The sequence below is a fragment of the Canis lupus genome, chromosome 1 (genome assembly GCF_003254725.2).
Source record: "Canis lupus dingo isolate Sandy chromosome 1, ASM325472v2, whole genome shotgun sequence".
NCBI classification, from domain to species: domain Eukaryota; kingdom Metazoa; phylum Chordata; class Mammalia; order Carnivora; family Canidae; genus Canis; species Canis lupus.
This window is the reverse complement of record NC_064243.1, coordinates 16932250-16948601: the sequence shown is the minus strand read 5'-3', so window position 1 is coordinate 16948601 and position 16352 is coordinate 16932250. Positions and strand designations below refer to the sequence as shown.

General features: G+C 45.0%; 1 protein-coding gene across 2 annotated transcripts in view; it reads left to right on the top strand.

Moving 5' to 3' along the window:
• LOC112644057 (O-acyltransferase like protein) overlaps positions 1 to 16129 on the top strand; it is a 77214-nt gene extending 61085 nt beyond the window's left edge. The window contains exons 13-15 of one of the 2 annotated variants that reach the window (XM_025422136.3): positions 2785 to 2971; positions 7439 to 7581; positions 7862 to 16129. In XM_025422136.3, coding sequence (XP_025277921.1) covers positions 2785 to 2971; positions 7439 to 7581; positions 7862 to 7987 — 456 coding nt within the window. In that variant the 3' untranslated portion in view covers positions 7988 to 16129. Of the gene's footprint in view, positions 1 to 2784; positions 2972 to 7438; positions 7582 to 7795 lie in introns of both variants that reach the window. The other variant, XM_035712414.2, reaches the window with a different exon arrangement.
• The last annotated feature ends 223 nt before the right edge of the window (positions 16130 to 16352 follow it).

The following is a 16352-nucleotide window of genomic DNA, read 5'->3' as shown; positions in this document are numbered from 1 at the left end:
TTGTGCTGTGGTATGTTAGCAATGTTTCTTGGCTCTAGAGAATAAGAGAGACCTTATCTTCCTGCCGGATCCTGATTCTCTGCTTTCCTCACTGAGTTCCTTTAAGAAAGCTCCAAAATTGACCCCCTGTGGTGTTTCACCCATTGGAGCCTTAGTACAGACCCGGAGAACTCACTGCTATAGGAAAAACACACCTAGTGAATTTGCAGTGGCAAGGCTCTCTTCTGGATGGGCATAGTTATTTTTTTTATTGTTATTATTTTTTTTTTTTTAGATTTTTATTTATTTAATCATGAGAGACAGAGAGAGAGAGGGTCAGAGACACAGGCAGAGGGAGAAGCAGGCTCCATGCAGGGAGCCCGACGTGGGACTCGATCCCGGGTCTCCAGGATCACGCCCTGGGCCCAAGGCAGGCTCTCAACCACTGAGCCACCCAGGCATCCCTAGTTATTTTTTTAAAAGATTTTATTTATTTATTCATGAGAGACACACACACAGAGGCACAGACATAGGCAGAGGGAGAAGCAGGCTCCATGCAGGGAGCCCGATGTGGGACTCGATCCGGGGACTCCAGGATCAGGACCTGAGCCCAAGTCAGATGCTTAACTGCTGAGCCACCCAGGCGTCCCTGGAAGGGCATAGTTACCTTTTAATAGCACAAACTCCTTGGTTTCTATAGATAGGATTCTTGGTCAAATTCAATGGTTCCATCTGGGAATCAAGATGTCTAAGGGGAAACAAGCTGTTGCTTTGTCTTCCAGGTAAAATTGCTTCCCAGGTAAAAAATGGGTAATTGTTCTGGTTTGCCACTCAGGCTTATTACTCAAGCCAGAAGCCTGGGTTTATCTTGGACATGTCCTCCTCATTGACCACTCCTCCCATGCAAATGTCCACCAGGCCCCCCGTTATTGTTTCTTCTGCTGTCCTCTCTTGGCCTAACTAACCTCGCTGAAGCTCTTCTCATCTCTTGCCTTGACTTCTTGTCTTGTCCCTCTCATAATCCACCCTTGGGCCAACCTATTTAAAACTCTACTTTGGTGTTGCTCTTGAACTGTACAAAAGCTCTTCATGTGGCTTTCATTGACCCTTAAGACCTGGAGGTCTGACTTACCACTGAATTACCAACATCTGATTCTGAAATCACTGAAAGCACTTAATAAATGAATGAATGAAGGTTAATTTGCTTTTCAATGGGCAAAAGGCCAAAAATTTCTTTGCACTATTAGAGTACAGTGATAGCCCCAAATCTCCTCTGCTAGGCCCTACCTTTGTTTACCTAGTCTTGTGTGTGCCTCACCTAGATGCTCCAGTGAAGAGGCCTCTGTCCTTGGAAAATCTTGTGTTGCTCATGGCAGGAACAGGAGATAGAGCTTCACAAGACAGAATGGATACACAAAGGCTGCGTGACTTTTCCTGTAGGCTGGAGTTATGCTGATCCCCTGAAGTCGCATAATCCAGTTATAGATTAAAACAGAATGCCATTAAAGACATGCTTCAGTGTCACCCGGGCTCCATGGTACCCAGGGAACAGTGGGGGGACTTAAGACGTGGACAGAGCATTTGCGAATCTTCCAGGGGTTGAGTCAGGATCAGGGAGTTTGGAGCCAGAACACAAGTCAGGCTGAGCTGGAGATACAAGGTAGAAGGGATGGGTAGACCAAAGTCAAACCTCTAGAAGCCAGGAAAGATGGACACAGAGACCACTGCTGGAGGCAGCTGGGGCCTATGCCATATGCTAGGAATGAGATGAGACGGGGCATGCTCAGTGAAAGAGTGAAGGGGACCCTAGCCTAAAAGAGAGGGCTTGTGGGGAGCTCCCGAGGACAGACCTTTCTTCTCATACAGCCAGAGCTTAGTGCAGGAATCTGAGGCCAAGGAGGAGAGAGCTTCTCTCTGGAGACTAGATGGTGGACTGATAAGATGCTAATTCGGTTCAATGGAGAGGTCATCATAGCAACTTTGAAATTGGAACAAGCTAGAAAGATTCTTGGAAGACAGGTCTGGGTCTAAACGGTCAATTAGGTGACATAAAGATCTAAGATCTTGAACTGAGCCCATAATAGAATTCAACCCACGGGGCTGTTCTCTGAGCTGAAGAGTTCTCCATTCTCTCGCTCTTCCACTATTTTATGACCCCAAGGACAAGGGTTCAGCCCAGGTAGAGACCGTGTGCGTTGTTGGGAGACACAGAACCAGTCAAGGAGCCTTATTAGGTCAAGGAACAGAATGGGAGGTCAGGAGTGGGTTAGAACATTATCTTTCTTTCTTCCCTTTTAACTTTCATTTCATAAGTATTCGAGGTTCACGGCAAGTTGCAAAAACAGCACAGAAGGTCTTGTGTGCCCATGACCCAGGTTCTTTCGCTGGCAACATGCTACAGAACTATGGCAAATGATCACAGCCAAGATATTGACACTGGCACAATCCACAGGCCTCAGGTCCACTAGTTTTATGTGCACTCATTCGTGCGTGTATATAGTTTTGTGTAATTTCAGCACGTGGAGATTTGCATAACCACCACCAAAAATGAGGCACAGAGCTCTGCTGTCACAGCAAAGAGCTCCCTTGTGCCACCTCTTGTTGGCCACACTCCCCCCCTCTCCTACCCCGCCCTAACCTCTCATAACCACTAGTCTGAACCTTCTATTTTAGTCAAACTTGGGCGCCAATTGGGGTTTACAAATCGATACCTAAAGTGACAATAGTAACACAGAAAAGTGAATTACTGTAAAAGAAAGTAGATGTCCAAAATGGGCTTGACCCAGGTCTCTCCTCTCCCTGTAGGCGCAGGCTGTGCTGGGGTGGATTTGCTGCCTGTCTACCCTGTTCACAGTGGTCGCTCTGGCGTACGTGGTGGATGACACCTTTGCCACCTCTTCACCTGCTGTGGCTCTGTACCAGGCTCTCCACCGGACCCTGTGGGTGGCAGGCGTGGGCTGGATCATGCTAGCGTGTCAGGAGGGCTACGGAGGTATGGCACAGCACGGGGTGCTGCTCATGGGCTCACACTGTGTCCCTTTAAGGGCAAAGAATGTGAGAACACGGTGTACACAGAGGGGCTTTTTTGTTTGCTGGAGTGTTTGGTGAATGACATCAATTTGCTTCTATCTTGGGGGTGGGTGGGAACTGGCCACATATTCTGTTTAAGATTTTTTACCCTGGTTTACGTACAAATGCAGGTTCTGAAAGAAAAATCTGCAGTCTCTCCAGTGAAGCTAGTTCAGAAGCTGGAGGAGAACAGGCAGGGGCTTATGGTAAAAACAAAATACCAGTGCCAGGGACAGAAGTTCTGGTCACACTCAGCCTGGGCCTCGGTTTCCTTATCTGAGGGTGTAGACAGAGTAGTTTCCAAGATCCTCTTTGGCCCTTTGATCTGGGAAAAACCAGTTTCTATTGAGCTGGTTTTCAGTGTGTGGAAAGGTCAAGAAAAGAGCTGAAATGGAAAGGAAGGAATTTTCTCCAGATTAGAAATGTCTATCCAAGTCACCTGACACTCTTTCCTTTTCTTTCCCACTTGGCATGAGGTAAGAACTGGGTACTTGAGGTGTCAGAAAATGACAGGAGAAAGCCTGGCAAGAATTATCTAGAAAAAGTTCTGGCCCCACAGTGCCCAGAAGCTCCAAAGCGATGGCTGTACAGCCAGGTGCAGCCATGACACCTTGCGACCCTAGGGAAATAATCAGGGTGAGTTTACACCTGGGCCTGTGAACGCCACCCAGGTAGCCTCAGCGAAGGTGTTTGGAAATCATGGTTTAAAGAGAAAAATGATAAAAATGATCACAATTCCTGTTGACTGAGCGCAGGCTTATGCCAGGCCCCATGGAGAACTTCACCCAGAGGATCCCGGGTGACACTGGCCACAGCCCCCATGGGTAGAGCTATCAGGAGCTGTTTCTCTGTGAGAAAGATGGTGCCTGGAGATGAGGTAACGTGTGAAGGTCACGCAGTGCAGTAGTCACTGAGCTAGAAAATGAATCCCAGACCAAGCGCAAAGCGATGCCCAAAGCCCATGATCTTCATTTCTGTGCAACAGTACCCTTCTCAGACATTTGATTGGTAAAGTTGTTTTTGAATTTGGTGATGAACGATTTGTTCTTTAATATTTCAAATTTATAAGCTTTTCTTTATATGGAGAAATGACATTAAGGAAGAAATGGGCTGCATTCTCTCTGACTGAGGTATTTGCGTTTCTGGGCAGCTGTTGAATCACATGACCACACCCCAACACTGCTTCCACACGGTGACAATGACTCTAAACTGTCCCTAGAGCCTCAGAATATAAACAGCTACTCCCCCTGGCCCACGATGGGGTGGCAAACACCACAGTACTCCCGTCTGATGTGGAGAGTCATGCTAAATGAAGAACTAACCTGCTAGAGGGAGTGACTTCGGTCAAGTTAGAAGACTAATCGAATTTGCGGCATTACTGTTACAGTGGAGCTAGTCAGTGCTATCAATCATCAGGCTGAGTATGGATGAGACCTCTATTAATCCAGGCGACAGACCAGCCCTTTGGTTGTTCTTGAGTGATACAGCTTTTCTAAATGTGTTGTCATTAGCCAATCACAATTATCTAGGTGTGACTGATGTTCTAGGTTTGCATCTCCAACACTATTTTCAGGTATCAAGATTGGGTAGTAAGTGAATGAATGTACAAGATACAATTCTAGAAAATATGTGTCTACCTGATGACCTTCAGAAAAGTACATCTATAAAGGAACACTTGAAGAAGAAGTGTTTCATGGAGGCTCTCAGGGAGAGAAGGGATCCCCATGGCTCGAATCCTCTGTCGTCATCTCAATCGGGACCAGTGTAGACCATGTGGGTCTGGGTCTGTGCAAAGTCGTGTTCTGTTGAGTTGCCAGAGGCATCTTCGGGCATGTTACTCCTCCAGTTAAAACCTTTCAGTGCTGGGCCCACTCTCCTACAGCAATCCTCAAGCTTTAATACCATATGGACCCATTCCAAAGGAACAAGAAGTGTTTTAGATCTTTAGTATTATTGGCTTAAATTAAATTTTAATTCTAATTTTACCTAAGCATGAGAAAGCATAAGCCTAGACACAAATTTTTATGTTTATAACACATGAATTTATAAAGCCAAAACAAATTTATAAAGTAACCATATAAATGGAGCACCTGGCTGGCTCAGTCAGTAAAGCATGTGACTCTTGTTCTTGGGGTTTTGAAGTTTGAGTCCCAGGTTGGGTGTGGAGATTAGTTAAAAATACAATCTTATTTTAAATGTCACGTAACATAATTTGACCTATGGTTAAAAAAGATTGCTCTGGATTTTGCACGGGGTCTATAGGGTGACAAGGACGAAACAGAGAGTCCAACAGATCTGCGAGGAAGCTACGGTACAGGCCCATGGAGGAGGAACCCATGGTGGAATCAATGGGGTGGGGGGTTAGTGGAGGAGATGGGGAGAAATGGTCTGATTTGCGATAGATATTTTTAAGGATAGATTGGCAGCACTCTGTGGGATACGGGAGGAAGAACAGAATCAGGGATGGCGCCAAAGATTTTTGTCCTGAGCAGCTGAAACAACATGATACCTGAGCTGGGACTCTTGGAAAGGAGAGACGGAAGTTTTTTACTTTTTTTTTTCCCTCTCTCTTTCTCTTCTTTCTTTCTTTTGTGGCTTAAGACAACAGAAATTGATTCTCTCATCATTCTGAAGAAACCCAAAATCAAAGTGTTGGCAAGGTCCTTCTAGAAGCCCTGGGGGGATCTGTTCCGAGCTCTCTCCTGCCCACCCTCCCACCCCCACCCCGTGACTGCCAGCAAGACCCGACTTTCCTGGCCCGTGCGTGCATCTCTCCAATCTCTGTCTCCGTCTCCACATGGCCTTCCTCCCATGTGTCTCCTCCGTGTGTCTGTGTCTCTTTTTCTGTCTCTTATAAGGACCCTCATTTTTGGATTTGAGGCCCACTGTAACCCTGGATAATCTCATCTCGAGTTCCTTACCTTCATTCCATCTGCAGAGACCCTCATTCCAAATAGAGCAGGGTTCTAGGCGGACACAGCTTTTGGGAGGGCCCTCTTCCACCCACTACAGAGATCAGCAGAAAGTCCTGTGCAGAGAGGGATTTCTCACCGTGCTTTATTTTAATTAATTTTTAGTTTATTTTTAAAAGATTTTATTTATTTATTCATGAGAGACACGCACAGAGAGAGAGGCAGAGACACAGGCAGAGAGAGAAGCAGGCTCCATGCAGGGAGTCTGATGCGGGACTCAATCCCAGGACTCCAGGATCATGACCTGACAGGGCTGAACACACTCAACAACCAAACCACCCAGGTGCCCCCAAAACCAAATATTTCTAATAACCATGTCTTTATAAGGACTTTAAGACTATTCATGTGAATATCAGAAATCCTGTTTTGAAGGAACTTTCATCTCCTAGGCCGGCCAGAGCAGGGAAGAATGGCCTGGGGCTGCATTTTGCTTTGGATTAAGGAAAGGACAAAGTGCTGGATATTTTAGCATATTGTGCAGGGCAGTTTGGGTAGATCTGTATGTTTTTATTACTAAAAATGTCAATTAAATTTTAAAAATTTATTGATTATGATTAAGAATGTATTAATATAGGCTTTCAAGTAACAATGGAATTTTTTATGTAGTATTTTGTGTTTTTTAGATCAGCTCATAAAATATCGAATTCTGCACTTTTTGTTCTTACATTTATTAAATGAATTTTTTCTTTTTTAATTTTTAAAAAAGATTTTATTTACCTATTTGTGAGAGACAGAGACAGAGAGAAAGGCAAAGACACAGACAGAGGGAGAAACAAGCTCCCTGCGGGGAGAGGAGCCCAATGTGGGACTCGATCCCAGGACCCTGGGATCACGTTCTGAGCTAAAGGCAGATGCCCAACCGCTGAGCCACCCAGGCACCCCTCTTTTCATTAATTAAACAGCCTGAAGTGGGCTGTGGCTATCATGTGGGACAGCACAGTTCTAGAAGTTACACCAAGTTACAGAATTTTTGTCCTGAAAGGGACCTAGAAGCCCCAGTGCAAGCCGGTCCCTAGCAGATGACAAGTCAGCAGCCTGGCCATGCCACCACCTCATCCTGAGGCCCAGTGAGCAGCCCCTGTGCTGCACCCAGAGCCGGAACTGCAGCTGGCACTGGGCCTGTGCACCTGGTTTTACCTGTGGCATGTTTCGCGCTCCGGGCTTGCCATGTGCTAAGTAAACCGACTGTAGACTCCTGTTAGCCTCTCTTATTTTTTCCCTACTCCTGCAAAGGGAAGCGCTTTCTGTTTATTTATTATTTTTTTCTTTTTTGGCACATTCTCTTAAAAATTGGAATAAAGATCTTCCTAGGGGAAGTTTACACACTTAGGCAGTGGGGCCCAGAGGCCGCAGTGACGGGCCCGGGGAGCCAGGGAGGACCCCGTGCCCCCAGGAACCACACTGCCTGTTCCCTCCAGGCCCGGTGAACCGGCTGCTTTCTTGCCGTATCTGGACCTTCCCGGCCAGCATCAGTTACGCCTGCTACTTGGTACATCCCATCCTCATCCTGCTCTACAACGGGCTGCAGGAAACGCCCATTCACTACACCGACACCAACATGGTGAGTGAGTCCCCGCTCTTGGCTCTGCTGTGCCTCTACTGTCCCTTCTCTGCTGGAGCCACCAAGCCGCCCACCGGCCTGGCGAGAAGCTTGTTGCGTTGGTGTGGCTAGGAGCCTACTGTCCTTTGCCTTATTTGAGGGAAGACTTCGGGATAGTAGCTTTCTTTGATTTTATTTATCTTATATTTAATGTTTGGGGCTGTTGGTCTTGCAGATCGATATCCTATAGCCAGGAATCCGGTAGCAAGATCGTGTCCACTCTGCCCCTGTTTCTCTCCAGTTCTATCTTTTCTTTGGACACTGTTTGCTGACCTTCGTCACTGGGCTGGCCCTGACGCTGTGCATTGAGAAACCATGTCAGGAACTGAAGCGGTACCTGCTGGGACCGTTGCCTGCGGGGCCATGAAGGTTCTGGTAAAACCTGCAAGAATGGATGGGTTTGTTCTGTCGGTGATGAGTAAAAGCCAGCATGGCTTCATTTCTGTAATGAATGTGTGCTCCTCTGACAAGGGGTGTGAATCCAATTTTGTGAATGTTTAAGATACACAACTTCTCTGTGCTCAATATATAAGAGTGTTGAGTGTTTACTATATAAAAGAATTCTGTGACAGCCTATTGTAGTAGCACAATAATCACCTCTGATGAACCTTTTCAGGAAAAAGAAAAACCAACCTGGATTTCTGGGGTCTCATCCTACATGTATTTTCTATACCAATGATCATAGGAAAACATCAAACTTAGCAAATTGAATGAAATTTAGGTTACAGTGTTCACTTCTCTTGGTAAAAATCACAGCATGCAGTTTTTCACATCATAATTGTCTTTGTGTTATTATTTGTAGACCTGTAACTTTATCCTGGAGCCTAGGATCCTATGACCCATTGGCGTGTACAATTCACGGGTGCGTTGTTACAGGCCTTCCAAACATTATCTGTTTTACGGCGTGGTCCCTGGGAGGGGTTGAATGTGTCACTGAAAAAGATATAAAGTCCTAATCCTATAGTACCTTAGAATGTGACCTCTTTGGGGGTCAGGGTTTTACAGAGGTAATCAAGTTATTATTATTTTTAAAGATTGTATTTATTTATTTGAGAAAGAGAGCATGAGCAGGGGGAGGAGCAAAGGGAGGAGAAGCAGACCCCACACTGAGCAAGAAGCCCAATGCAGGGCTTGATCCCAGGACTCTGATCATGACCTGAGCTGAAGGTAGACACTTAACCCACTGAGCCACCCAGGTGCCCCAGAGGTAATCAAGTTAATGTGAGTTCATGGGGGGAGGTGGCCCTAATCCAATATGACTGGTATCCTCATAAGAAGGGAAAATCTGAACATAGAGACAGATTTGCACAGATGGAAGATGTGAAAATGTACAGGAATAAGGAAGCCACCTGCCAGCCAAGGAACACCAAGGATTGCCAGCAGACACAGAGCTAGACGAGGCGAGGAAGGACCCTCCCCTGGAGCCCTCTGAGGGAGCATAGGCCTGCCGACACCTTGAGTTAGGACTTCCAGCCTTCGAGAACAGTGAGATGGTGCATATCTGTGGTTGTAAATCAGCTAGTTTGTGTTGCTTTGTTATAGCAGCCCCGGCAAAGGAATACAGTTGGTCAACAAAACTCCCAGTGGAGAAGGATGAGACCCTAGTGAGTGGCTTCCATCCCGCCCCTTGATTTCCAGCAGCGAGGCCTAGAAACGGAGAGATTTATAAAGCCAGGCTGTCCAGGCTTTCAGGCTTGTATTCCTTCCTGGGTGTGTGATTTCACATTAACCATCCCTACTCATGGGACGCTTGGGTGGCTCCACGGCTGAGCGGCTGCCTTCGGCCCAGGGCGTGACCCCGGAGTCCTGGGATCGAGTCCTGCATCGGGCTCCCTGCATGGAGCCTGCTTCTCCCTCTGCCTGTGTCTCTGCCTCTCTCTCTCTGTGTGTCTCTCAGGAATAAATAAATAAAATCTAAAAAAAAAAAAAAATCCCTACTCACATATGCTTAACATCACTTACAACAACACTCTCTTTGTGTACTTAAGAATCAAAGGATTTATTAACAATCATGAGGCTACAAGGAGCTAATTAGCACGGAATGCTCCCCATCTCTTAGGCACTACTTCTCTCCAAGTGGATCTGCTAAGAGGACCATTGGGGGTAGGGGGGGCTGCTAACTTCCAATCCTTTGAAAGAGCACTTGACAGCTAATCTTGTCCTTTTCTAGCTCGCCTTGGGGAGCCATATCTCCCAGAGGCCTGATCTATTCTGCTGAAAGAACCTGAGGTAAGCGAGGAGGCAGGTCCCTGCTGCCAGGTTCAGTATCTGTATTAGATAGAACACACCACGTGGGCTCTTTGGGGAACCCCAAGGTTCATGGAGTTCCTTGGGAGCCCCCTGGTGGCTGATGTGGCACCTGACCCCTCCGACTTCATTAGGCCTCAGAGGAGGGCCCGTGGCATTTACAGGAGGAACACTGCAATCTGGACGGACCCCGTGGGAAATGACTGGCCTACCAACACTGCTGGGCAGTCAAATTGCCAAGTGCTTCTAGTTATGAGGCTAGAAACCTGGGGCCCGTAGAAATAGCTTTCATAACTGCTAGCAACATCGCCTCTGTAAGTTTTCTTAATAAGGAAAAAAAAAATACCCTCTCCACTACTGCAATTTCATAAAATATAAAGTAGGGACAGAGAAATCCAATTTTGCTCTGGCTTTTGTTTCGATCGGGAAATCCCTAGGAGTTTAAGATTTATAGAATAGGGGGACCTTCTTTGGATTCCAAAACAAGCTGTAAAAAAGCACATGACATTTATGAGACAGCTGGAAATTTGAACACTGCCTGTATATTTGATCATATTAAGGACTTATTAATTTTTTAATCTGATATTGGTATTGCGGTCATGTTTAACAGCTCTTATGTTTTAGATGCATAGTGAAATATTTATGGACAAAATGATAAAAATTTCGTATTTACCTCAAAATAATATTGGGAGGAAGTGGGATAGACGAAACAAGACTGGGCATGTCGTGATAATTTTTGAAGTTGGGTGATGGGTACGTGGGACCTTATTATACTGTTTTTTTTCTAATTTTGTATATAATAAACTCAAACAAATAATAAACTAGAGCAAATTTATAGAGGCAGCAACATCAGCATAGAGTAAGACTCAATTGATAGGTGCCTCCTCTAATTCTTCCTAAATTTTGAAATCCATGTTCGTCCCCAGGTACCAACCCATGGATAGAACAGGTCACACTGACAGTATAGTCGTTCCCAGCAGATCTAAAGGAACTCCAGTCCTCCTTAAGTTCCTTCCGGCTGGTCTTGGGAGCATCTAGAGATATCTTGCTTGTCTTATAAACACCTGGACCCTCCTAGTTCCTTTTTTTTTTTTTTTTAAATTTTTATTTATTCATGATAGTCACAGAGAGAGAGAGAGAGAGAGGCAGAGACACAGGCAGAGGGAGACGCAGGCTCCATGCACCGGGAGCCCGACGTGGGATTCGATCCCGGGTCTCCAGGATCGCGCCCTGAGCCAAAGGCAGGCGCCAAACCGCTGCGCCACCCAGGGATCCCTCCTAGTTCCTTTTTTAATGGGGCTGGGTCTCCTCAGAGCTGTCCCCTCCCCAAGTCCTGCCCTTGGATTGCTGAGACCTGCCAGTGGGGTCAGTGCCCCCTACACCTGCTATCCCCACTCCACTCTCCAAAGCATGCCACCTCCTCCTCTGACTTCTCTGGGCAGCTGGTGGGCTGGGCTAGTTTGGTGCTCAGGCCACTGTGTCCATTCAGAGCACAAATGATCTCCACAAATACCACAAGCTGTTAAGTCCCCTCTGTCCCCCCTTATGCCACCTGTGCTTTCTCATTCAGGCTTTGATGCAGTGCTGCTAAGTGCTCAGCTGCTCAGCACATTTTTATAGAAACTGCTCTTGCAGATTTGCCTTATTCTAATAGAGGTCATTCTCCCTTGGGTGCACTGCGAGTTTATGGGCGCTCAGAGTGACAATTGCTTCCTCTTTACATTTGCATCCTGTTCACCACTAGCCCTGACCACCATGGCCGGCACCCAGTAGGTGTTTGATAAATGGCAGCTGGCACAGTGTGGAATCAACTACTTCTTTTTTGGGGAGTGAATTCTTGCACAGGAGGCTTCTCATGCATACAGGCAGGCACCTCTCCACCAGGTCTTGGATGCAGTCAGTGTTTTTTTTTTTGTTTTTTTTTTTGTTTTTATTTAATTTAATTTATGAGAGACACAGAGAAAGAGAGAGAGAGAGAGGCAGAGACATAGGGAGAGGGAGAAGCAGGTTCCCTGCAGGGAGCCCGATGTGGGACTTGATTCTGGGACTCCAGGGTCACACCCTGGGCCAAAGGCAGGCACTAAACCACTGAGCCACAGGGGCTGCCCTGATTTATTTATTTTTAAGATTTTATTTACTCCAGAGAGAGAGAGAGGGAGAGAATGAGCAAGAGAGAGGAGGGAGGGGTAGAGGGAGAAGGAGAGGCAGAGAATCCCAAGCAGACTCTGTGCTGATGCAGAGCCCCAGGCGGGTTCCCATCACTCCACCCTGAGATCGTGGCCTGAGCAAAATCCAGAGCTGCACGCTTAGCTGAATGAACCACCCAGGTGGCCCTCTGTCAGCTTGTTAGCTCCTCACTCTTAACCATGAGCGGAACAAACAAGGTTCCCACGAACCTACGAAAAGTCTTTAACATCTGGAAGACTGAGTCTAAAATGAACACACACAAAGCAAAAGAATTTGGAGGGAAGAGGTTACATAGGAAAAAAGAAAAGCTACCAGAACCATCACTGTCCTTGAAGAGATGAGAAGAGATGAGAGAAGATACTGCCTCCAGTAAAGATGTGGAGACAAAGACGTGATCCTTCTTTCTTTTATTTAGTCATTCAGTCAATGACCAAATATTTCTTTTTTTTTATTTTAAGTTTTATTTATTTATTCATGAAACACAGAGAGAGAGAGAGAGAGAGAGAGAGAGGCAGAGACATAGGCAGAGGGAGAAGCAGGCTCCATGCAGGGAGTCTGATGCGGGACTCGATCCCAGGACTCCAGGTTCATGACCTGAGCTGAACACACTCAACCACCAAGCCACCCAGGTGCCCCCAAAACCAAATATTTCTAATAACCACGTCTTTATAAGGACTTTAAGACTATTCATGTGAATATCAGAAATCCTGTTTTGAAGGAACTTTCATCTCCTAGGCCGGCCAGAGCAGGGAAGAATGGCCTGGGGCTGCATTTTGCTTTGGATTAAGGAAAGGACAAAGTGCTGGGTATTTTAGCATACTGTGCAGTACAGTCAAGATAGGTCTGTATGTTTTTATTACTAAAAATGTCAATTAAATTTTAAGAATTTATTGATTATGATTAGGAATGTATTAATATAGGCTTTCAAGTAACAATGGAATTTTATGTAGTATTTTGTTTTTATTAGATCAGCTCACAAAATGTCGAATTCTTCACCTTTTTGTTCCTACATTTATTAGATTAATTTTTTCTTTTTAAAAAATTTTTAAGGGGATCCCTGGGTGGCTCAGCGGTTTGGTGCCTGCCTTCGGCTCAGGGCATGATCCTGGAGACCCGGGATCGAGTCCCACGTCGGGCTCCCTGCATGGAGCCTGCTTCTCCCTCTGCCTGTGTTTCTGCCTCTCTCTCTCTCTCTGTCTCTCATGAATAAATAAATATTTTTAAAAATTTTTTTTAAAGATTTTATTTACCTATTCATGAGAGACACGCAGAGAGAGAGGCAGAGACACAAACAGAGGGAGAAGCAGGCTCCATGCAGGAAGCCTGATGCGTGACTTGATCCCGGGACCCCAGGATCATGCCCTGGGCTGAAGGCAGGTGCTCAATGGCTGAGCCACCCAGGTGTCCCTCTTTTTCTTTTTTAAAATTAAAGTATGATTTATATACAATAAAATCCACTTTTTAAAAAGTGTACACTTTTCTGAGTTTTGACAAATCCATATATTGTCACCACCATAGGCAGGATATAGAATTCCATCACCTCTCAAAATTTCTGGGGCTCCTTTAGAGTCAACATCTATACTCACCCCCAGCCCTTCACAATATCTATTTCCCATCCCTGTAGTTCTGCCTTTTCCAGATATATTTATCTTTTGAAGTTTAATTTTAAAAAATAAATATTTCAAACATTCCAACAAGTCTAAAGAAGTGAAACAGTTGACAGCCCACACATCCATCATCCCTAATAAACACAGGCTTAACATTTTGCCATTTTTCTTTTAAATGTGTTTCTTTTTATTTAAAAAATAAAACGCAACTGTAGACCTCCTGCATCCCATTTCCTTCCTCCCTTCTTATCCAAGTTTCATCCATGTTTTTATATTTTTACTAATAACACACATATGTCTATAAATGTTATACAGTATGTTGTTTTTAAGCACGATATAATTGGATCTATACTGTAATATCCTTTTGAAATATGATTTTTCCCCATTAAACATGGTCCGTCTAGCTGGCAATTCATTTCTCATGTTCATAGGGTTTTACGGAGTGCACGTGTGCCTTACATATTTACATATTTATCCATTCACCAGATAGTAGGTAGGCATTTGCTGTTTCCAGTTCTTTATTTTTGCATACAGAGTTGTAACAAACTCCTCACATGTGTTTCTTAATGGAGATATGTTAGTTGTCCAGGGTGTAGTGTCAGGAGAGTAATTGCAGGGTGAAAAGGTATATGTACATTCAACCTTTCCTGATCACACTACACAGCTTTCCAAAGTGATTTTGCCAATTTAAGCTGCCACTAGTGGAGGAGGGGAGTGGATGCCATTAGTCAAGACCCTCCCCAAGGCTCGGTTCTATCCACCTGTTAATTTACTATTAAATCCCTGAGGAATGTGGGGTGGCGTCTGATTACTTCAATTTGCATTTCCCTGTTTACTAGCGGGGTTGAGTGTTTCCATGTGTGTAATGGCCCTTTGGAGCTTCTCTTTCAGAGACTGCCTGCCATATCCTTTGCCTGTTCTTCTACTGAGTGTTTTTCTTATTATTGATTCTAAGATGTCCTTTATTCATCCCAGAGACTAATCTTTTGTGGATTAATTGTGCTGCAAATACTTTCTCCCAATCTGTGGCAACATTGTAAATGAGAAGAACTTTACCTCTTAATGCAGGCAAAATTACCCCTTTTCCTTTTGTTTTTTGTTTTGTTTTTTAAAGATTTTACTTATTTATTCATGAGGGGTGGGGGGACAGACACAGGCAGAGGGAGAAGCAGGCTCCATGCAGGGAGCCTGACTTGGGACTCGATCCCGGATCTCCAGGATCATGCCCTGGACTAAAAGGCAGGCGCTAAACTGCTGAGCTACCTGGGCTGCCTCTTCTTTTCCTTTTGGCTTGTACATTTTTGGGTTTTGTTCATGAAATCCACAGAAATATTTTTTTTTCACAGAAATATTTTTAAAAATATTTTCTCCATGGGGAAAAAGGCTCCAGTAAAAATTCCTGATCTCATGCTACAAGTCCTTTGATTCATTGTAAGGTTAGGTATATAATGTAATACATTCGTAAGGTTAAATAAATAAATAGTGCTTAGTGGGGCAGAGGGGATGATTTTGTCTTTCCAGGGGAGATATGGCAATGTCTGCAGACGTTCTTGTTGTTATTTAGTGGGCAGAAGCCATGGATGTTGTTCAATATACTATAATGCAGATGCAGCTGGTTGGCTCAGTCAGTTAAGTGTCCAATTCTTGATGTCAGCTCGGGTCTCTATCTCAGGGTTGTGAGTTCAAGCCCCACAATGGGCTTTACAATGGGTGTGGAGCCTACTTAAAAAAACCAAACAGACATGGAGGTGGGGGGAGATAGGGTAACTAGTTGACCAGCATTAAGGAGGGCATGTGATGTGATGAGCACCGAGTGTTATACACAACTGATGAATTATTGAAAACTACATCTGAAACTAATGATGTACTATATGTTGACAAATTGAATTTAAATAAAAAACAAACAAAAAAACCCACAACAAAACAAACAAAAAAACCCACAACAAAACAAACTCCAGAAAAACCAAACATACTACAATGCATGGGATAGCTACTTCTTCCCTCGTTAAAGAATTATCTGATAAAAGTCAATAGTGCGCAGGTTGCAAAACTCTGAGTTTGGAATGATTGCTTTGATTGCTATGTTCTCAAAACCAGGAACTCTCAGGTGCAGAGTCCCTACATGGAGGGACTTGGCATGGTGTCCGGGGCCACCAACACTTAGCCAGGTAACACTGGGTCATTCTGTGTTGAACTTGGCAAATACACCCCAGCCAAGTGTACCAAGTCTACTGGAGGAAACTTGACCGAGTCTGCCAGACAACCTGATATCCTTGCTCAGATCACAATAGGAGGGAGAAAGGGTGCTGCCCAGGCTTTCTCCTCAGGGCCTTATTGCCATGCTGATGAACCCCAACGAGCACTATTTGCATCATGCTCTGTTTCAAAAGGCACCCCATATTTTCTGGTCCCAACTAAATTATGTTTTCTTTGTAGTTCATTAAAAAAAATCATGCTATCAATCTTGGCATGGTGTCAGTGTGTCTCTGTTTCTTTCTCTGTACAATGATGACATTTGGCAAGATGAGAAGTTCTCAAATGCTGGTCTGTGCAGGCTGCAGAAACACCTGAGGAGCTTTGAACAAATGCAGGCCCCCAGGACAAACTCTGGGGGATTTGCCGGGGTGGGGGTGGGGGGTCGGACTCAGAAATCTATACTCTCGAAAATTCCTAAATGATTCTAGTAAGTAG